Here is a 19,465-nt window from a genome sequence, read left to right as displayed (position 1 = left end):
GCCCAGTAAGCGAAAATAAGTGATAAAATTGCATTGGGCAATGTAGAATCTTTTGACACATAACTTGCTGTTATGGTGAACAGTTTTCTCAAATGCTTTTGTGGCAACCTGGAGTCATGATATCATTTTTCATATTTTGTGTTAGATTACACAAACCTGACCTTCAGCCCTCCTCATAGTACACTCCTGGAAATCACACTAAGATTCCATTTGGTGCATGTTTACAGTCAAAATTCAGGGACATGCTAAGGGGCCGCAGCAGTTATTACAGTTTACTTTCCAACCTGCATCCCAAAAGGTAATGTTTAGCAGCTTTTTGGTTGCCTTTGTTATGCCTCCACAACTGCACTTAATTTCACAAGGGACGTGGTCTAGCCACCTGAGAAGTGAGAGTCTAAAATAATTAAGAAAAACTATGGACAGAATATCTTTTATCACCCAGTTATTTTTAGACAGTTGAAATTCCTCCTTTAATTATGCCAGTAGATTACAGATGCCAATTAAATAATACAAAATCATTAAAGAAAAATAAGTAGCCAAATTCAGGAGCCACGTGTCTTTTGGGAAACCAGTACTGTAAAACATCAAGTCTTGAATTACATGAAACCTTGTGATATTGTCTTCACTGGACACTGAATAAAATTCCTAGGTAGCCCTGACCGGTTTGGCTCAGTGGATAGAGCCTCGGCCTATGGACTGAAGGGTCCTGGGTTCGATTCCGGTCAAGGGCATGTACCTTGATTGCGGGCACATCCCCAGTGGGGTGTGCGCAGGAGGCGGCTGATCGATGTTTCTCTCTCATCGATGTTTCTAACTCTATCCCTCTCTCTTCCTCTCTGTAGAAAAAAAAAAAAAAAATCAATAAAATATATTTTAAAAAAATTCCTAGGTAGCTTTGCTAGCCACACTTCACATTCCACATTTAAAATGAGGTGGTAGTTTCAGCAGCAGTGGAGTCCTGCAGCGCCTTCTGAAGAACTGGTGGATTTGACACATTTGTGTGACAGTCACACATCCAGTCAACTAACAGATCTACAAGAACTTGCTACATGTATTTAAATTTTGATTATCTCAGACATCTGGGGAATGGGGTAAATCTTTTCAAAGAAATCAAAAAAACACCTCCAGTATGGTGTTATCTGGGAGACAGGATTCTTAATCTAGTCCTTCCAGACTTCGCAGAACAGCACCCAGAAACCTAAAGGATAGTGTTTTTAGGCTTTAGGATAAATTTGGGGGCTTGGTCATTTAAGTGATATTTTTTTGTAGCACACACATAATCATCACCAAGAAATTTCATCTGTGAGCTTTCAGTCATTCAACAAAATTCATTAAATGCTCACCAAAGGCCAGAGAGTATTGCTACACAGGATCCCATCATAATGTTTATTTTGTAAACATCATTACCATTTGGTAACGTCTTGGTCAGCTTATGACTTTGTGAGCAAAGTCTTAAGTCTTTTTATTCTGCGTTTGTATTTAGTTATGACTTTATATCTGCCTTGTTTTATTTTCACCAAAGGTTTACTCCAGATTTATTTCTGTTTAACTTTAATACTTCTTTTCCTGGCATTGTCTTCAGTCTTTCCCTTTTTTAAGGATCCTAAACTCATTCTCCACTGTACCAACCACACAATACCCAGGATGTCATTCATCAGCATAATATGCAAGTTCCCTGGTGATAAAGAGTGCTTACTAGAGGTCAATGTGCAGGTGGTGTGATGAAGGGCCAGAAGACTCAGAAGACCCTTGGTCTTTTTACTGCTTCATTACCCTTGGCAACAGCGGGCTGTATGGCTATCTACTTTTTCCTTTAGCAGATGAGTTCCTGTTCTAATTTTTAAATGGATTAAATTTAGAGATATTAGGAAATGTTTATTTTGAATTTAGTGGCAGGAATTAGAAATTTTTCTAAGCCAGACATTAAAGTCTGTACATTTTGGCATTTAAAAGAAGTTTCCATTTAGTTTAAAATTGGCAACTCAAGCTGTAATTATAGTATGTGCTTATGAAATCCTTCCAGCCCAGCTGCACATGCCCTTTATTCTTGCCATGAAAAATTATATAGCCTGGGGAATTTTTTCCTGTGTTCTTGGGGAAATTAGGAAAACTTTTTCCTTTTCACTTTTTGTGTCAAAAATCATACTGCCAGCTATTTACTTTTCATGCCTTGATCCAGAGAATGTTTTTGTCAACAGAATGCTGACTTCAATATGAGGAATGTTAATAATGTGCCTTCAACTGTCAAATTGAGGAAGCCATTCAATACGGCAGAATAACTAGAAACATCATTCTTGATAACGTGTGTAAAATGATGATCTTAGATCACAGGATTTAAAGCCTTCATCACACTGGCCCTTAAAAATAATCTAAGTGATGTTTATAAAACATCTAAATAAAAGCTGTAGAGTGTATTTTTATGTAGAATGGGTTTTTATGGAAAACTATTATTCCTTTTTAAGAAAAATTTTCAGGCATAATATGAAAAAAGAATAGATAGGGCTTAGGAGTTATAGTTAAAATAAAGTATTATATCATTAATGAGTGACACATATGTGATAGTCTCATGGTTTACTTCCTAAAGTGAAAAATATTAAACTCTGGCCCATTGTTCTTAATGATGTTTTCATCTTTAAAAACAAAAACAAAAAAAGCACTACTGTAGCAGTTACATGGTTTTAAAAAGTTGTTTTCCTCAGGTTGCTTTTGTTTTGTCTGGATTTCAAAGTAATATTTCTAGACAGATGAGAAAAACAAAAACAAGCAAACTACAACAAAGAATGCCGGGGCTGGGGCTGGGGCTAGAGGGAGGGGCTGTGGCTGGGGCTGGGGGCTGGAATAGGGGCTGGGGCTAAGGCTGGGGCTGGGGGCAGGGAACTGGAATAGGGGCTGGGGCTAAAGCTGGGGCTGGGGGCAGGGGGCTGGAATAGGGGCTGGGGCTAAGGCTGGGGCTGGGGGCAGGGGGCTGGAATAGGGGCTGGGGCTGGGGCTGGGGGCGGTGTTGAGGACCCTGTGCAGCCTGTCCTGAAAGGCTTCCTGTGCTGCCTCTGGATCAGACTCTTCCAGCAGGTGTCACTGTCCGGCAGTGCTGGGAGGGCAAGGTGCAGTTCATCCAACTGACCTTCAAAAGATACTTTTGAAATACATCCGTAGGAAGATGTTTGACATAAATTTATCAAAACATTTGCTTTTTAAACAGTATTGCTGCATTGCATACGTCTTTTTCCTCATGAATTCACACAAAAAATAAAGGAATTAAACTTCTGTAAAATTGTACTGCATTTTGGAAGAATTTATTGATAATGAGGGGGAATGTATTTGGAGGCTGTAAATTAAATAGAACTTTAAAGGGCCATGTGTTTATGAATGTGTTAAGCAAGTATGTGGGTTCCTTCTGTCCCCGAGTGCCTGGGGGATGCATGGGCTAAACCAGCTTATCCTCTTGCAGTTTTACAGTCTGTTGTATAAGCCAAGAAAGAACAGTTGTAATATAATGCTGAAGTCAGCATATCTATTTGGATTAATGATGGGATTCATAAATGTATAAAAACCTGGTTTTAAATTCTGGCTTCCATGTCTTCTAGTCCTATATAAATTCCTTCGCTTCCTTGTGTAAGTTTGATTTCAGCTCCGTCACAGGGTGGTTGTAAGGTTTAATCATGAAATAGAGTATAGATGTTGGCAGAATTTCACTGTAGAGGACCTAATTGCAACTATTTTAGTTTAGGCTTTTGGGGCCATACAATCTCTGTTGTAACCATAAAACTCTGTGGTTGTGGTGCAAAACCTGCCATAGACTAAGGAGCCTGGCTGTTCCAGTAAAACTATCTACAAGAACAGTCAGAGAGCCACACGCATCCAGAGGCTGCATTTCATATATTCTGCTATTCATAATCAAATGGTTATATGAAGCTTTTAATGTCTGTACCTAACTCATGCATATTTATAAGCTAGCTTATTGACTATACTTTTATTTATTTATTTACTTTTTATTTTTTTATTGTTTAAAGTATTACAAATAGTAGTACATATGTCTCTTTTTTACCCATTGACCTTCCCCGGCCCCTCCTCCCCCAACCCCCCAGCACATGCCCTCACCACCCCAGTATCTGTGTTCATTGGTTAGGCGTATATGCATGCATACAAGTCCTTTGGTTGATTTCTTACCCCTCCCCAACACTCCCCTGCCTTCCCGCTGAAATTTGACAGTCTGTTCGATGCTTCTTTATCTCTGTATCTATTTTTGTTCATCAGTTTATGATGTTCTTTATATTCCACAAATGAGTGAGATCATGTGATATTTATCTTTCTCTGACTGCCTTATTTCGCTTAGCATAATGCTCTCCAGTCTATTCATGCTGTTGCAAGTGGTAAGAATTCCTTCTTTTTTACAGCAGCATAGTATTCCATTGTGTAGCTGTACCACAGTTTTTTAATCCACTCATCTGCTGATGGATACTTAGGCTGTTTCCAAATCTTAGCTATGGTGAATTGTGCTGCTATGAACATAGGAGTGCATATATCCTTTCTGATTGGTGTTTCTGTTTTCTTGAAGTGGTATTACTGGGTCAAATGGGAGTTCCATTTTTAATTTTTTAAGGAAACGCCTTAGTGTTTTCCATAATGACTGCACCAGTCTGCATTCCCACCAGCAGTGCACAAGGGTTCCTTTTTCTCCACATCCTCACCAGCACTTGTCATTTGTTGATTTGTTGATGATAGCCATTCTGACAGGTGTGAGATGGTACCGCATTGTTGTTTTGATTTGCATCTCTCAGATGATTAGTGACTTTGAGCATGTTTTCATATGTCTCTTGGCTTTCTGTATGTCCTCTTTTGAAAAGTATCTATTTAGGTCCTTTGCCCATTTTTTGATTGGATTGTTTATCTTCCTTTTGTTAAGTTGTATGTGTTTCCCTGTAAATGTTGGAGATTAAAGCCTTATCGGAGATAACATTGGCAAATACGTCCCCTGCAGTGGGCTTTCTTGTTGCTTTGTTGATGGTTTCTTATACTGTGCAGAAGCTTTTTATTTTGATGTAGTCCCATTTGTTTATTTTCTCCTTAGTTTCCATTGCCCTAGGAGCTGTATTGGTGAATATACTGCTTTGGCATATGTCTGAGATTTTGCTGCCTGTGGATTCTTCCAAGATTTTTATAGTTTCCCATCTTACGTTTAAGTCCTTTATCCATTTTGAGTTTATTTTTGTGTATGGTGTAAGTTGGTGGTCTAGTTTCATTTTTTTGCATGAATCTGTCCAATTTTCCCACCACCATTTATTGAAGAGACTGTCTTGACTCCATTGTATGTTCTTGCCTCCTTTGTCAAATATTAATTGAGCTCAATGGCTTGTGTCAATTTCTGGGTGATCTGTTCTGTTCCACTGGTCTATATGTCTGTTCTTGTGCCAGTACCAGGCAATTTTGAGAACAGTGCCTTTGTAGTATAGCTTGATATCTGATATTGTGATCCCTCCAACTTTATTCTTCTTTATCAAGATTGCTGCAGCTATTCGTGGTCTTCTTATATTCCAGATTAATTTTTGGAGAGATTGTTCTAGGTCTTTGAAGTATGCCGTTGGCATTTTAATGGGGATTGAATTGAATTTATAGATTGCTTTGGGTAGTATGGACATTTTGATGATGTTGATTCTACCAATCCATGAACATGGTATATTCTTCAATTTGTTTATGTCTTCCTCTATCTCTCTTTTCAATGTCCTGTAATTTTCTGAGTACAGGTCCTTTACCTCCTTTATTCCTAGGTATCTTAATTTTTTTGTTGCAATGGTAAATGTGATTGCTTTTTTAGTTTCTCTTTCTGTGAGTTCATTATTGATGTATACAAAAGCCATAGACTTCTGGGTATTAATTTTGTATCCTGCTACATTGCCGAATTCATTTATTAAGCCTAGTAGTTTTTTGATGGAGTCTTTAGGGTTTTCTATGTACAATATCATGTCATCTGCGAATAAGGACAATTTTACTTCTTCCTTTCCAATTTGGATGCCTTTTATTTCTTCTTCTTGTCTTATCACCATGGCTCGTACTTCCAGTACTATGTCAAACAGGAGTGGTGAGAGTGGGCATCCCTGTCTTGTTCCTGTTCTTAGGGCAGTGGTCGGCAAACTGCGGCTTGGCAAACCGCGGCTCACGAGCCATGTGCAGCTCTTTGGCCCCTTGAGTGTGGCTCTTCCACAAAATACCGGCTCTTCCACAAAATACCGACTTCTGCGCATGGGCCACGAAGTTTCAATCGCACTGTACATGCACGCCCGCACGTGGTATTTTGTGGAAGAGCCACACTCAAGGGGCCAAAGAGCCACATGTGGCTCGCGAGCTGCAGTTTGCCGACCACGGTCTTAGGGGAAATGGTTTTAGTTTTTGCCCATTGAGTATGATGTTGGCTGTAGGTTTGTCATATAAGGCTTTTATTATGTTGAGGTATGATCCTTCTATTCCCACCTTGCTGAGAGTTTTTATCAAGAAAGGATGTTGGATATTGTCAGATGCTTTTTCTGCATCAATTGATATTATTGTATGATTTTTATCTCTCAATTTGTTTATGTGGTGTATCACGTTTATTGATTTGTGGATATTGTACCATCCTTGCATCCCTGGAATAAATCCCATTTGGTTATGGTGTATGATCGTTCTAATGTAATGCTGGATTCAATTTGCTAGAATTTTGTTGAGAATTTTGGCATCTATGTTCATGAGGGATATTGGCCTATAATTCTCTTTCTTTGTATTGTTTTTATCTGGTTTTAGGATTAGGTAATGCTGGCTTCATAGAAAGAGCTTGGAACTATGCCTTCCTCTTGAATTTTTCAGAGTAGTCTGAGGAAGATAGGTTTTATTTCTTCTTTGAATGTTTGATAAAACTCCACTGTGAAGCCGTCTGGTCCAGGGATTTTGTTTGTTGGAAGTTTTTTTATTACTGCTTCAATTTCCTCCATAGATATTGGCCTATTCAGATCTTTTATTCTTCCTGGTTGAGTTTTGGAAGGTCGTATTTTTCTAGGAACATGTCCATTTCTTCTAGGTTGACCAGTTTGTTGGAATAGAGTTGCTCATAGTATTTTTTTAAAGATTCTTCATATTTCTGTGGGGTCTGTTGTTATTTTGCCTCTTTTGTTTCTGATTTTGTTTAATTGGGTCCTCTCTGTTTGCGTCTTGGTGAGCCTGGCTAGAGGTTCATCAATCTTGTTTATCCTTTCAAAGAACTAGCTCTTGGTTTCATTGATCTTTTGTATTTTTTTTTTTTTTGTATCTATGTCATTTATTTCCACTCTGATTATTATTATTTCCTTTCTTCTGCTCACTCTTGGATTTTCTTGTTGCTCTCTTTCTAATTCTTTAAGTTCCATAGTTAGATGGTTTATTACCAGTTTTTCTTGTTTTTTGAGGTAGGCCTGTAATGCTGTGAACTTCCCTCTCAGGACTGCTTTCACTGTGTCCCATAGATTTTGGATTGTTGTGTTTCATTGTCATTTGTTTCCAGGATGTTTGTTTTTTTTTCTTCTTTGATCCCTTTGGTAACCCACTCATTGTTTAATAGCATGCTATTCAGCCTCCAAGTGATTGAATTTTTGTGATTGTTTTTATTGTAGTTATTTCTAATATTATGCCATTGTGATCTGAGAAGATGCTTGATGTGATTTCAATCTTCGTGAATTCGGAGAGACTTTGCCTGTGCACTCTTATGGGGTCTATCTTTGAACATGTCCCATGTGCTCTTGAGAAGAATGTATATTTTGTAGCTTTGGTGTGGAATGTTCTGAAGAGGTCAATTAAGTCCATGTGATCTAGTGAGTCATTTAGGATTGCTGTTTCTTCGCTGATTTTTTTTGTCTAGAGGATTTATCTAGTGATGTCAATGGGGTATAAAGTCTCCTACTATATCAGTCTCTCCCCTGATATCTTCCTGAAGTTTTTTATGTATTTGGGTGCTGCTGGATTGGGTGCATATATGTTTACCAGAGTTATATCCTCTTGTTGTATCGACCCCTTTAGAATTGTGAAGTGGCCTTCCTTGTCTCTTGTTGTGGTCTTCACTTCTATTTTGTCAGATACCTGAAAGATATTTTTCCATTCCTTCATTTTCAGTCTGTGTGAGTCCCTTGTTCTGAGGTGGGTCTCTTGTAGACAGCATATATATTGGTCATGTTTTCTTATCCATTCAGCCACTCGATGTCTTTTGATTGGAGCATTTAATCCATTTACATTTAATGTTATTATTGATAGGTACTTGTTTATAGCCATTTCTTTTTTTTATGCCCGTGTTCCTTCTTCCCTTTCTATTTCTTCTTTTTACAACATTCACTTTAGCATTTCTTGCATTGCTGGCTTGGTAGTGATAAACTCTTTTAGCCTTTTTTTGTCTGCAAAGCACCTGATTTCCCCTTCAATTTTGATTGATAGTCTTTCTGGATAGAGTATTATTGGACTCGGTCCTTTGCTTTGCATCACTTTGTATACTTCATTCCATTCCCTTCTAGCCTGATTTGTTTCTGTTGAGAAATCATTTGATAATCTGATGGGAGATCCTTTGTAGGTAACTCTCTGTCTCTCCCTTGCAGCCTTTAAGATTCTCTCTTTGTCGTTAGCATTTCCTATTGTAATCACGACATGTCTTGGTGTGGTTCTTTTTGGGTTCATCTTTCTTGGGACTCTCTGTACTTGTGTGACTTTTTCTTCCCCATATCAGGGAAGTTTTCTGTCTTTATTTCTTCAAATAGGTTCTCTAATCCTTGCTGCTCTCCTTGTCCTCTGGCACCCTTATTATACATGTTACTTCATTTCATGTTGTCCCAAAGTTCCCATAGGGTCTCCTCCTGCTTGTAATTTTTCTTTCCGTTTGTTGTTCAGATGGGGCTTGTCCCTCTACCTTATCTTCTAACTCACTAATTCAGTCCTCCGCTTCTTCTAGTCTACTGTTTAAACCTTCCATCGCATTTTTTATTGTAGCTATATCACTTTTGATATCTTCCTGATTTTTGCATAGATTGGTGATTTTCTCATCCCGTTTATGAACTGTATGACTGTTACTCTGAATTCTTTTTCTGACACATTGCATGCCTCGGTTTCACTTATTTCCTTTCTTGGAAATCCCTCTTTTCTTTCCTCTGGGGATTGTTTCGTTGTCTCCCAATTTAGTTAATGATCTTCACCAACCGGTGGTCCGTGATGTCTGAAAGGTTGGCAACTGCTGATTTAAAGTGTATCTTTTTCCAAACTTTACTTTTAATCTATTTATATATGTACTAGAGGCCAGGTGCTCAAAAATTCGTGCACGGGAGGGGGGTGGTCCCTCAACCCGGCCTGCCCCCTCTCACACTCTGGGAGCCCTCAGGGGATGTCCTACTGACAGCTTAGGCCCGCTCCCTCTGTGGGAGGCCACTGGGCTCATCATGGGAAGCATCGCCCCCATCACCCCACTGCTGCTGCCATTGCCGGCCACAACAGCTGTGAGGCCTAAGCCCCAGGCCTCGCAGCCTCCAGACCTTGCAGCTGCCTGAGCCCATGGCTGCTGTGAGCCCCAGACCTCCCAGCTGGTCTGAGCCCACAGCTGCCATGAGCCCCGGGCCTCACAGTCACTGTGGCTTTGTCAGAATGGACGTCTGGAAGACATCTGCCCTAATTAGCATATTACCCTTTTTATTAGTTTAGATATTTAAAATGGAGTTTTTGTACATAGTATATATCTGGAACTTAACTTTTTTATCAGTCTGGTAAGCTCTCTGTTTTAATTCATGTGTTAGACCATTCCTTTTAATGTTCATACAGTTGGATTAGAACTTGCCATCTTGCCAGCTATTTTTTATTTGTTTTCTTTTTATACCTTAATTGAGCATTTTTATAATTCTATTTTATCTTCTTTATTGACTTGTTATTTGTACCTTTTAAAAATTTTAGTTGTCTACCTTTAAGTGATATTACATTGTTTTACATGTAGTATAAAGACTTTATAACAGTATATTCACAGATTCTTTCCATCTTTTGTGCTAGTGTTGTCTTGTCTTCTACATCTGCACGTAATGCTGTAAACATATAGTACATTGTTACTGCTTTGCTGTAAACATTCAGTTAGATTAAGAACAATTTAAATTTATAAAAATTTATTTTACCTTAATTTTTTCTATTTTTGATGCTCTTTATTTTTTAGTGTAGATCCAAGTTTCCATTTGCTACCGTATTCTTTCTGCCTAAAGAAATTTCTTTAACATTGATTATGGTCTACTGGCAGTGAAACCCCTCCTTTTGTTTTTCTAAGAAAATCTGAATTGCTTTCATCTTTGAAAATTATTTTCAATGGGGATAGAATTCTGGGTTTGAGACTTCTTTGTTACTTTGTTTTTCAAATGTAGCATTTCATTCATTCTTTTTTGTAGTTTCCATCTCTCATCTGAAGTTCCCATTTGATATTGTATGTTGTCCACCTTTCCCATTAAAGTTTTTAACATATTAACTAGAATTATTTTAAATTATCTGTCAGTTTTAGCATCTGTGTCATATTGACTGGTTCTGACTGCTTTTCCTCTTTTAAGTAATGTTTTTTCCTTGCCTTTTGTGTGCCTAGTAATTTTTGTGGAAAGTTTGACATCTTGTACAAGGTGGTACAGACTAATGTAAATAGTATTTTTGCCTGGTAATGGGCATTCCACTCCTTCTGCTAGGCCTAGTGTGGGAATTTTTCTAGTTGGACTGGGTTTGAAAGATTTCTTGTTTGATGTGGCTACCCTTAGTGCACCAGAGGCATCAAATTCCTGTAGAGATACTTCGTGTTTGTATTGGAAGATGGACTACAAGACCAATGCCTATTCAATTTTAATTTTAGGTCTTCTCTTTGTATAGTGCCTCACAGATGGTTGCTCTGTACATTGTTGTTCTGCTGCCTCTCTCCTAGCAGTATTTTGTGGTCACTAGTCACATAAAGCTCTTTAACTTGGCATTAAGGGGTGATGAGGAGATTGTGTGCCATCACTGTGTTGATCTAGCCTCAGTCTTCTACAGGTACTGTGTTCTTAAATTTCTGGGCTGTGGCCCTCTCGTTCTCCTTCCTATCCCCCCTTCAGCTGGTAATCTATTCCTCCTCAAGGAGTAGAGTTGTATCTTCTCTCCTATTCATTTCCCTTCTTCACAACAGTGAGTTTCTGAGGGCAACCATGCGTATTTCCTTTACCAATACAGGGAAAGGTTTTTCTCCTCTAGTGGAGAGAGAGGAGATGGATTCAGATGGAATTCCTTGCCCTCCTGTATGGCTGCTGCTCCTTTTCCCCTAGCTCTGGACCACAGTGGACACTTGGTGCTCTTTTCTGTGAACACTTTGGTGGGGTTCATGGCATTGAGCTGCAAGAGAGTGTAGCCCCAGAGTATGTGCACAATCCTGCCAGCCCACACTTGACTCTGATCAATCTTTCAGCTACTTAGCAGACTTCCATTGCTCAGTATCCTGTTGTGTGTACCCCCGATGAAAGAAGCTTGTGTCTTCAGTCTTCCTACAGACACTGTCTCTGCTTAGAGTTTGAGCTATTTGATTACCTGGGACCTGAGCTTTATGATGAATTTTGGAAAAGTCATAAATTTAAAGTTAGGCCCACTTTTTAAAAAAGAAAAAAGTAATAGTTTTTAAGGTAAAGTAACTCCCTACTTAGACTTTGCAGCAGGTTGGTCTGTAATGAAATCAGCCCCCTCTTGGTTCCCTATCCTCCCAGTCATCCAGCTTCTTCTGTTTTTATTTTCTACTTTCCCCTTTAAAAGAAAAGGCCTCTCTAAAAATATATTGATTTGGCACTACTGTGGCAAATTTAAAACAAATTGGGAATGACTCTAATTTTAGAATTTCAAATATCAGACAGTATAGGGGAGGTATTATTGAAGCAGAGATCAGGACATTTACCCAGAAATCACCCATTCCATTTCCAGCATTGGCACCTGCTAGGACTCAATAAATTAGTATTATTTATTTATTACTTTACAACAAAATAGTAGAACCCTTAAAACAAAAAGCTTATGAAATCACATGTTAAAGGAACCTGTATGCATATATTTTATCTTTGATCATTTTAATTATAAAACACCACGTGCTTGGGATAAACACATAAAAGCTGCAGTCTGCTCCACCTTAGAAATTATTACCTGCAAATGTTGGTCCTGAGCCTTTGAAACTTTTCTCAAAGAACTTTGTAATATAGAAAAAAATGGTAAAATAAATTAACATACAGACCATTTGGGGAAGCCAGAAGATATACCGATTGCGTATTTCTTTATTTACATTTTCTTCTTTTTAAAAATGTACATGTAAGTGCACAATGTATCTCAGCTAAGCTGCACATGGTCTGGTATCTTCTCAATTCAGCTCAATGAGGAAGAAATGCCTGTAGGTGTTTTGTATTCTTTTCCTATTTAACTTTTAAAATTTATTTTCTAAGGGAAAGAGCCTCTAACTTTGCAAGATGTTGACTAGATAAAGTTTATGAGCTAATGAAAATGTTGAGACTTTGTTGGACCATCTTGAAAATTCCTCATCGGACACAGTCTCACATGACCTTCAGAAGCTGTTGTGAATGAATTTTAGTTAAGATTCCCCTTCCTGGGAGGGTTGGGTTGAATCATCATAGAACAAAAATGATAGGAAAATTTAGCACCTAAGTAAAAGAAAGTAAAAGGAGACTTAAATATGAGAGAGTATTACTAATCAGAGAACATACAAACATGTCAAAAATACTATTCAAGTATTAAGGAAAATTACTCTGCTTATAAATATGAAATGCCATTTTGTTTTTGTTTAGTTTATTTTTAATTTGTTCAATAAAAGAGAAATGCAAAGAACTATATATAAAAAAAGAACTCAGGAAAAAAATTGTATTGAAATCTGTTAAATTTTTTAATATAGTTCAGTCTTTTCGGGGGGGGGGGGTTTATAAATATATTTGAGATCTTTATTGTGATGTTTTTTATATATGACCCTCTGCCTGTCTGCTTTTTCGAAGCTCATTTCATGTTCTGCATCTGCAACAAAGCCTGCCCTGGCCATGCCACTGTCTATTAGTGCCTCACTTCTCTGATTCCTGCTGCACTGATTGACTCATTCATTTTGCCCCATGTCATTCTCCTCTACTAAATTGCAGGCTTTTTGTGGGTACAGTCCTTGTCTTTTATATTCCTCACAGTATTGCCAAGCTTATGAAAAAAAATAAAAGATTGCATTTGTCCAGTTGCAAAACATTCTGTAACATACCCTCTTGGTTGTTTTTATTAGACGATAGGCAAAGATTCGGTTACGAGCGGTCTGGGTACGATCTTGAGGAGTCTGATGGTCCAGATGAGGATGATAATGAAAATGAAGATGATGATGAAGACAGCCAGGCAGAATCCGTTCTTTCGGCAGCTCCCTCCGCCACGGCCAGCCCGCAGCATCTTCCATCTAGAAGTAGCCTTCAGGACTCCATGGGTGCTGACGAGGACATCAGGATCACCGATTGCTTTTCTGGGGTCCACATGGACCCAATGGACATTCTGCCCAGAGCATTGCCCACTAAGATGACCGTACTTAGCACAGTGCAGTCAGACCACAGCAGGCAGGCAGAGTCCCCCCTGAGGACCAGGCAGCATGCGAGCGAGGAGGATGGGACACCTACTCCAGCAGACTCTTCTGGGTCACCTGAAGCTGCACCCAGGTCTCCATGTCATCAGATGTCTGTGGACTACCCGGAATCAGACAAAATTCTGAGAAGCTCTGTGGGCGGAAAGGCTATTGCTTTAATACAGGTAAATGGTTTGTTGTTTTCCTTTTGTTTAACCCATTTAATATGGGGAGCCTAATAGCTTAAGAAAATAATGTTCTCAAATTACTCACTTATGGCTAACTCAGTGTGTTTAAGCCTCTTTGTTAATTTGTTTTATTTAAGGGCAAAGGATATTTATTTCCTTCTGATTCTGGTTAGGTGTTTTAGTCAGAGTTCACATAGTGTATTATAAATCTGTGAAAGAACCAAGTGGATCTTTTAAAATATACTCATTTATTTTTATTTGCTTTTTTTTAACATCTTGAAATAAAAACGTGTATGTGCCTGTTGAGAACGTGAATCTTGGACATATTTATCTGTGGCTGTTCTGAGTTGTTTTTCCAATGGCATCGATCTGATGGATTTGCACTAGATTATCCAAACGTTTTATACTTTGTCCCTGTTGGCAAAACAGCTACCAGTTTCTATGACAAAGTTAATGTGACACAAACAAACGTATCAAGAAGTTCATTTTGCTTGAATGATCAACTTACTGTGGTCGCTTGGGAAAGCTTCCTGCCCAAGAACCAGCGCAGGGCCAGACACAGGCCTCAGGAAAGTCACTCTGGGCGCAGTGATGGTTCCTTGCTTTTAGCCTGGCGGCTGCGTGGGACATCTAATTCTTAGAGGAAGGCATTCTCCTGCCATCGAAAGGTCTCTGTCCTCTAGCGTATACTGACAGTTGCACTAGGATTTATTTCTTCATGTGGTTTACTAGGTAACACTGGAGAAAAAGACTGAAAGCATGCATTTCTGTAGATTACCCTAAATTTGAAATTAAATTATATTAACATTTAAATATTAAATATTTAGAGTAAATTATTATGTAGGTTAATGCAGCTCTGTAGTATAGATATCAAGAAAGCTGATATTGCCCTAACCGGTTTGACTCAGTGGATAGAGCGTCGGCCTGTGGACTGAAGGGTCCCAGGTTCAATTCTGGTCAAGGGCATGTATCTTGGTTGCGGGCACATCCCCAGTAGGTGTGCAGGAGGCAGCTGATCGATGTTTCTCTCTCATTGATGTTTCTGGCTCTCTATCCCTCTCCCTTCCTCTCTGTAAAAAATCAATAAAATATATTTTTTTTAAAAAAAGAAAGCTGATATTTAAGTGATAACTTGGATGGATGAGAGGATAGGCAAGATTCCTCCTCCTAACATTCATACTTTCATATGGGTTACCGGTGCTCTAAGCTTCTCTGTCCCAGAGTCCCTCACAGCCTGCCAGTGCCTGAAAACCTGCTTTTCAGGAGACACTTCATAGACTTGTGAATGGATCAACCACCAATAGAACTTTTTATCAATGGCAACTCTTTATTTTATAAATGAATGATTCTCCAATTAATTCTTACCTGAGTTTATACTTATTGTCAACTAATATCTCAATTTCTCAATGACTCCTCATCTCTAAAATAGGGTGGAGCTGGTGGAGCCAGCAATAAAAACAACAAAAGCTGAATATAATTATGGTCACATCACAGGATCAGTTTCAGTATAAAAGAGGCGATACCAAGGAAATGTGAAAAATGCAAAGTACTTTACAAAAATGTGCTGCTGTTATTTGTCCTAGAAAATAAGAGATTAAAAGGGCAATCTTTTTTTTCTCTATTGGAAATTTATGTTTTTAACCAAAATAGAATTTTTAGCAAACTCATAATTTTATAAAATACAAATGTGCATTCCTTCACCTCATTAGGAAGAATAGCATTTTAGCTGAGTGCCTAAGAAAGCGTTGCCCTGAAGAGTTCTTCTCTCTTGTCTTTTAGAATACATCTTCTGTGAGCCTTCCTCCTGCAGCAGAGCTCAGCCTCCAGACGGCCGCGGGGAGTCCTCCAGGGGCCTCACCTCAGCCTGACACTCAAGAACAGAAGCAGCAAATAACTGTCCCACCGACTCCGGGCCTGCCTTCTCCCCAGACTCATTTGTTTAGCCACCTTCCTCTGCATTCCCAGCAACAGTCAAGGACACCTTATAATATGGTTCCAGTCGGGGGAATCCATGTGGTACCTGCTGGCCTCACGTATTCTACCTTTGTACCCATTCAAGCTGGGCCAATGCAACTTACAATTCCTGCTGTCAATGTAATTCGCAGAACTGTGGGCACTCCTGGGGATCCGATCACAGAAGTTTCTGGCACTACAAATCCCGCTGGAGTGGCTGAATTAAGCAGTGTCGTGCCATGTATTCCCATTGGCCAAATCCGTGTGCCAGGCCTTCAGAATCTCAGCACCCCGGGCTTGCAGTCACTTCCGTCACTGAGCATGGAAACCGTCAACATCTTAGGCCTCGCCAATGCCAACATAGCCCCGCAGGCGCACCCACCAGGGCTGGCTCTCAATGCTGTCGGACTGCAGGTTTTGACCGCAAACCCTTCATCCCAGGGCAGTGCCACCCCTCAGGCACACATCCCCGGCCTCCAGATCTTGAACATAGCATTGCCTACTTTAATTCCCTCTGTTAGTCAAGTAACCGTGGATGCACAGGGAGCCCCTGAAACACCAGCTTCCCAAAACAGGGCACGCGAGGTGCACCCCAAGCCAACTTCTATAGCCAGTGGGAACCAGGGCAGCAGGACCGCATCTCCTCAGGGGTCACCTCAAGTCCAGCAGGAAAATGCAAAAAAAGTGCTCGATCCACCTGCCCCTGCAAGAGACCGCACAAGGCTTGATGGCGCTAGTAAAATGGACACAGGGAAGGCAGCCTCGGTCAGTCAAGTGAAGCCCACGCGTGAACTCCCTCCCATTCAGGGCAAACCAGCAGCCACGGCAGAGCCTCTGCTGAAGGCACATCCTGAAGGTTTCCCGGAGCGGTCAGGCCAGCACAGTCTCGCTCCAGACAGGCCGGTGCCCAGGCCCGCGGCCCTGCCCCGCAGGCAGGCCACTGCCCAGTTCAGCGACGTGAGTAGTGACGACGACGAGGACCGGCTTGTGATAGCAACCTAGTGGCTGCTGCTTTGGGGTTTTTGTTTTTTTTATATAACACTTAAAGTTTTTTTTTGAAAGCCCTCCTTTCCCTAAAGCACATTTTTCTGACATAAACTTATAACTAATCTTTGTGCAATCATGAACTTTGACCAATAATTGTTGTTTTGTGTCAGCTCCAGCCATTTTTGTACATGTTGTATAGACAATTGTGCCTTTTAGGAGTTTTATGTTTAGAAACTGTACAGATTGTTGAATATATATATAAAAATATATTATATATATGAAACCAGGTAGTTATTTGTGTTTAGTAGGAAAAACCTGTCAAATAAATCAACAGATTAAATTATATGTTGCACTGTTAAGTATAAATTTTTATGGCTGTGGGGCAGAGTGTCTGTAAAATTAGTATGTAAACTCCATATTTATTGTATTCATATTAGTCTTTGAAATGGGTCTGTCCTTCTTATGTAAGACAGTAACTTTACACTTCAGACAGATTTTCTGTGTTATGAAATGTTTCAGTAAAATATTGTTTACTGACTTTACATTGCTTTGGCTGTTCTTTCTTTATCATCATCTGGTGAGTGACCAGCCATCTGCATTCAGAAAATAGCCCTAGGTTACATTCTTTCCACACTTTCCTCCACCCTATTTGAGAAACAGGGACGTCAGTGGTATTACCACCATGTGAAACTCACCGCAATCCAGGCAGCTGAGAGGCCTATTTTCTTATTTCTGATGAGTAATTCTGTAGCTATTCACTTACTAGAAGGTTTGGTATTCAAGAGCACTTATGTATTTATAGCATATAGTCTGAAGTGGGCAAAGTCCCTCAATGTTGATGATTTCTGGTAAATGTAAAATAAGTTACAAAACTTAAATTACTCAGTGACTATCTTTAGACATGATTTCTTCCTGTCTTGGGAGGCTTACCTATCCTTACTCATTCAGAAAAATTGGGCAGGGAACCTACAATTACCACTGCAGTGATTTGCATTATTTACTAAGCATTACAGATGTTATATTTGTCAGAAAATATTTTAATGTTGGAATTTGAATACTTAGCACATCATTAAAACAATGTATTCATATTTTTAAAAGCCTGCTTCAGGAAAATTTCAGGGATATGAAGGTGAAACAAGAGAGCATGGGGACCCAGTGATTCCACTTCTGAGTATATATTCAAGGAAATCCAAAATACTAATTTGAAAGAATATATGTATGCACCCCTATATTCATTGCAACATTATTTGCAACAGCAAAGATATGAAAGCAACCAAATGCCCATTAATAGACGAGTGGTTAAAAAAGTGGTGATATATATATATAATGGAATATTACTTGGCCATAAAAAAGAATGAAATCTTACCATTTGTGACAGCATGCATTGACTGAGATGGTATTATGCTAAGTGAAATAAGACAGGAAGAAAAATACCATATGATTTCACTTATATGTGGAATCTAAAGAGTATAATAAATAAACCAACGAAGTGAACAGACTCGTAGACAGAGAACAGACTGATGGTTGCCAGAGGGGAGGGGACTTGGGGGACTGGGTGAAAAGGAGAAAGGATTGAGAAGTACAAATTAGTTACAAAATAGGCACTGGGATATAAAATACAGTTTAGGGGATATAGCCAGTAATGTAATAACTGTATGGTGCCAGGTGAGCACTGGAAATATAAAGGGGAACAACTTTATAAAGTATATGATGTCTAATCACTATGCTGTACATCTGAAACTAATTCAAAATAATATTGAATGTAAACTATAATTGAAAAAATTAATTTAAAAAATATATCTTTTTAAAGATAGGGAAAAAGAAGAGCATGGGGGAAGTAATGTAAGGAGTTTGAAGACCATTAATTATAATCTCTAGGATGAGCTCCAGCACCGGCAGGCTCTGATGGATCTGCCATGCTGTCCATACATACTTTACATTTACACTTTCCCACAGATTATGCAACAAAAATTTCAAAAATAATAACACTGCATTTTGTATTCTAAGATAGATTTTGAAGATAATTCTGGAAACTCCTATTATAGAAATTGCATTGCTTTATCAATGCAGTTGTAGAAACAGGTCTATTCTCTGTCAAGTTTTTCAAAATGAATGTTTTAACTTTGTCTCATGCCTTTATGGTCTAAAATTTTAAAGGCATATAATAAGCATATTCTTATTCCATAGTCCTATTTTAACTCTATGTGACTTCTAATTCAAAAGTAATGCTTAGGGGGTATAGCTCAGGGGTAGAGCATTTGACTGCAAAAGTAATGCTCGCCCTACCCGGTTTGGCTCAGTGGATAGAGTGTCGGCTTGCAGACTGAAGGGCCCTGGGTTCGATTCCGGTCAAGGGCACGTACCTTGGTTGCAGGTTCCCCAGCCCTGGTCGAGGTGCATGCAGGAGGCAACCAATTGATGTGTCTCTCTCACATTGATGTTTCTCTCTGTCTCTTCCTCTCCCTTCCACTCTCTCTATCTCTCTAATGGAAAAATATCCTCAGGTGAGGATTAACAACAACAAAAAAAGTAATACTTTAGCACTGAGGATTTTCTAGTGTGTATGTGTATATATATATATATTTTTAATATATTTTATTGATTTTTTACAGAGAGGGAGAGGAATAGAGAGTTAGAAACATCGATGATGAGAGAGAAACATCGATCAGCTGCCTCCTGAACACCTCCTACTGGGAATGTGCCCACAACCAAGGTACATGCCCTTGACCAAATCGAACCTGGGACCCTT

General features: G+C 39.2%; 1 protein-coding gene across 5 annotated transcripts in view; it reads left to right on the top strand.

Annotated features, from left to right (window-relative positions):
* The window catches only part of HIVEP1 (HIVEP zinc finger 1), a 171,440-nt gene extending 154,206 nt beyond the window's left edge, over positions 1–17,234 (top strand). For all 5 annotated transcript variants that reach the window (XM_070405724.1, XM_070405728.1, XM_070405723.1 and 2 more), the window contains 2 exons: positions 13,265–13,773; positions 15,556–17,234. In XM_070405724.1, the coding sequence (XP_070261825.1) occupies positions 13,265–13,773; positions 15,556–16,731 (1,685 nt within the window). In that variant the 3' untranslated portion in view covers positions 16,732–17,234. The remainder of the gene's footprint in view (positions 1–13,264; positions 13,774–15,555) is intronic.
* The last annotated feature ends 2,231 nt before the right edge of the window (positions 17,235–19,465 follow it).

This window comes from Myotis yumanensis, unplaced genomic scaffold (genome assembly GCF_028538775.1).
Source record: "Myotis yumanensis isolate MYYU_CA2020_CCGP unplaced genomic scaffold, mMyoYum1.0.hap1 SCAF_2, whole genome shotgun sequence".
Lineage (NCBI taxonomy): Eukaryota > Metazoa > Chordata > Mammalia > Chiroptera > Vespertilionidae > Myotis > Myotis yumanensis.
The sequence above is the reverse complement of the archived record's forward strand: the minus strand, read 5'-3'. Positions and strand labels throughout refer to the sequence as shown.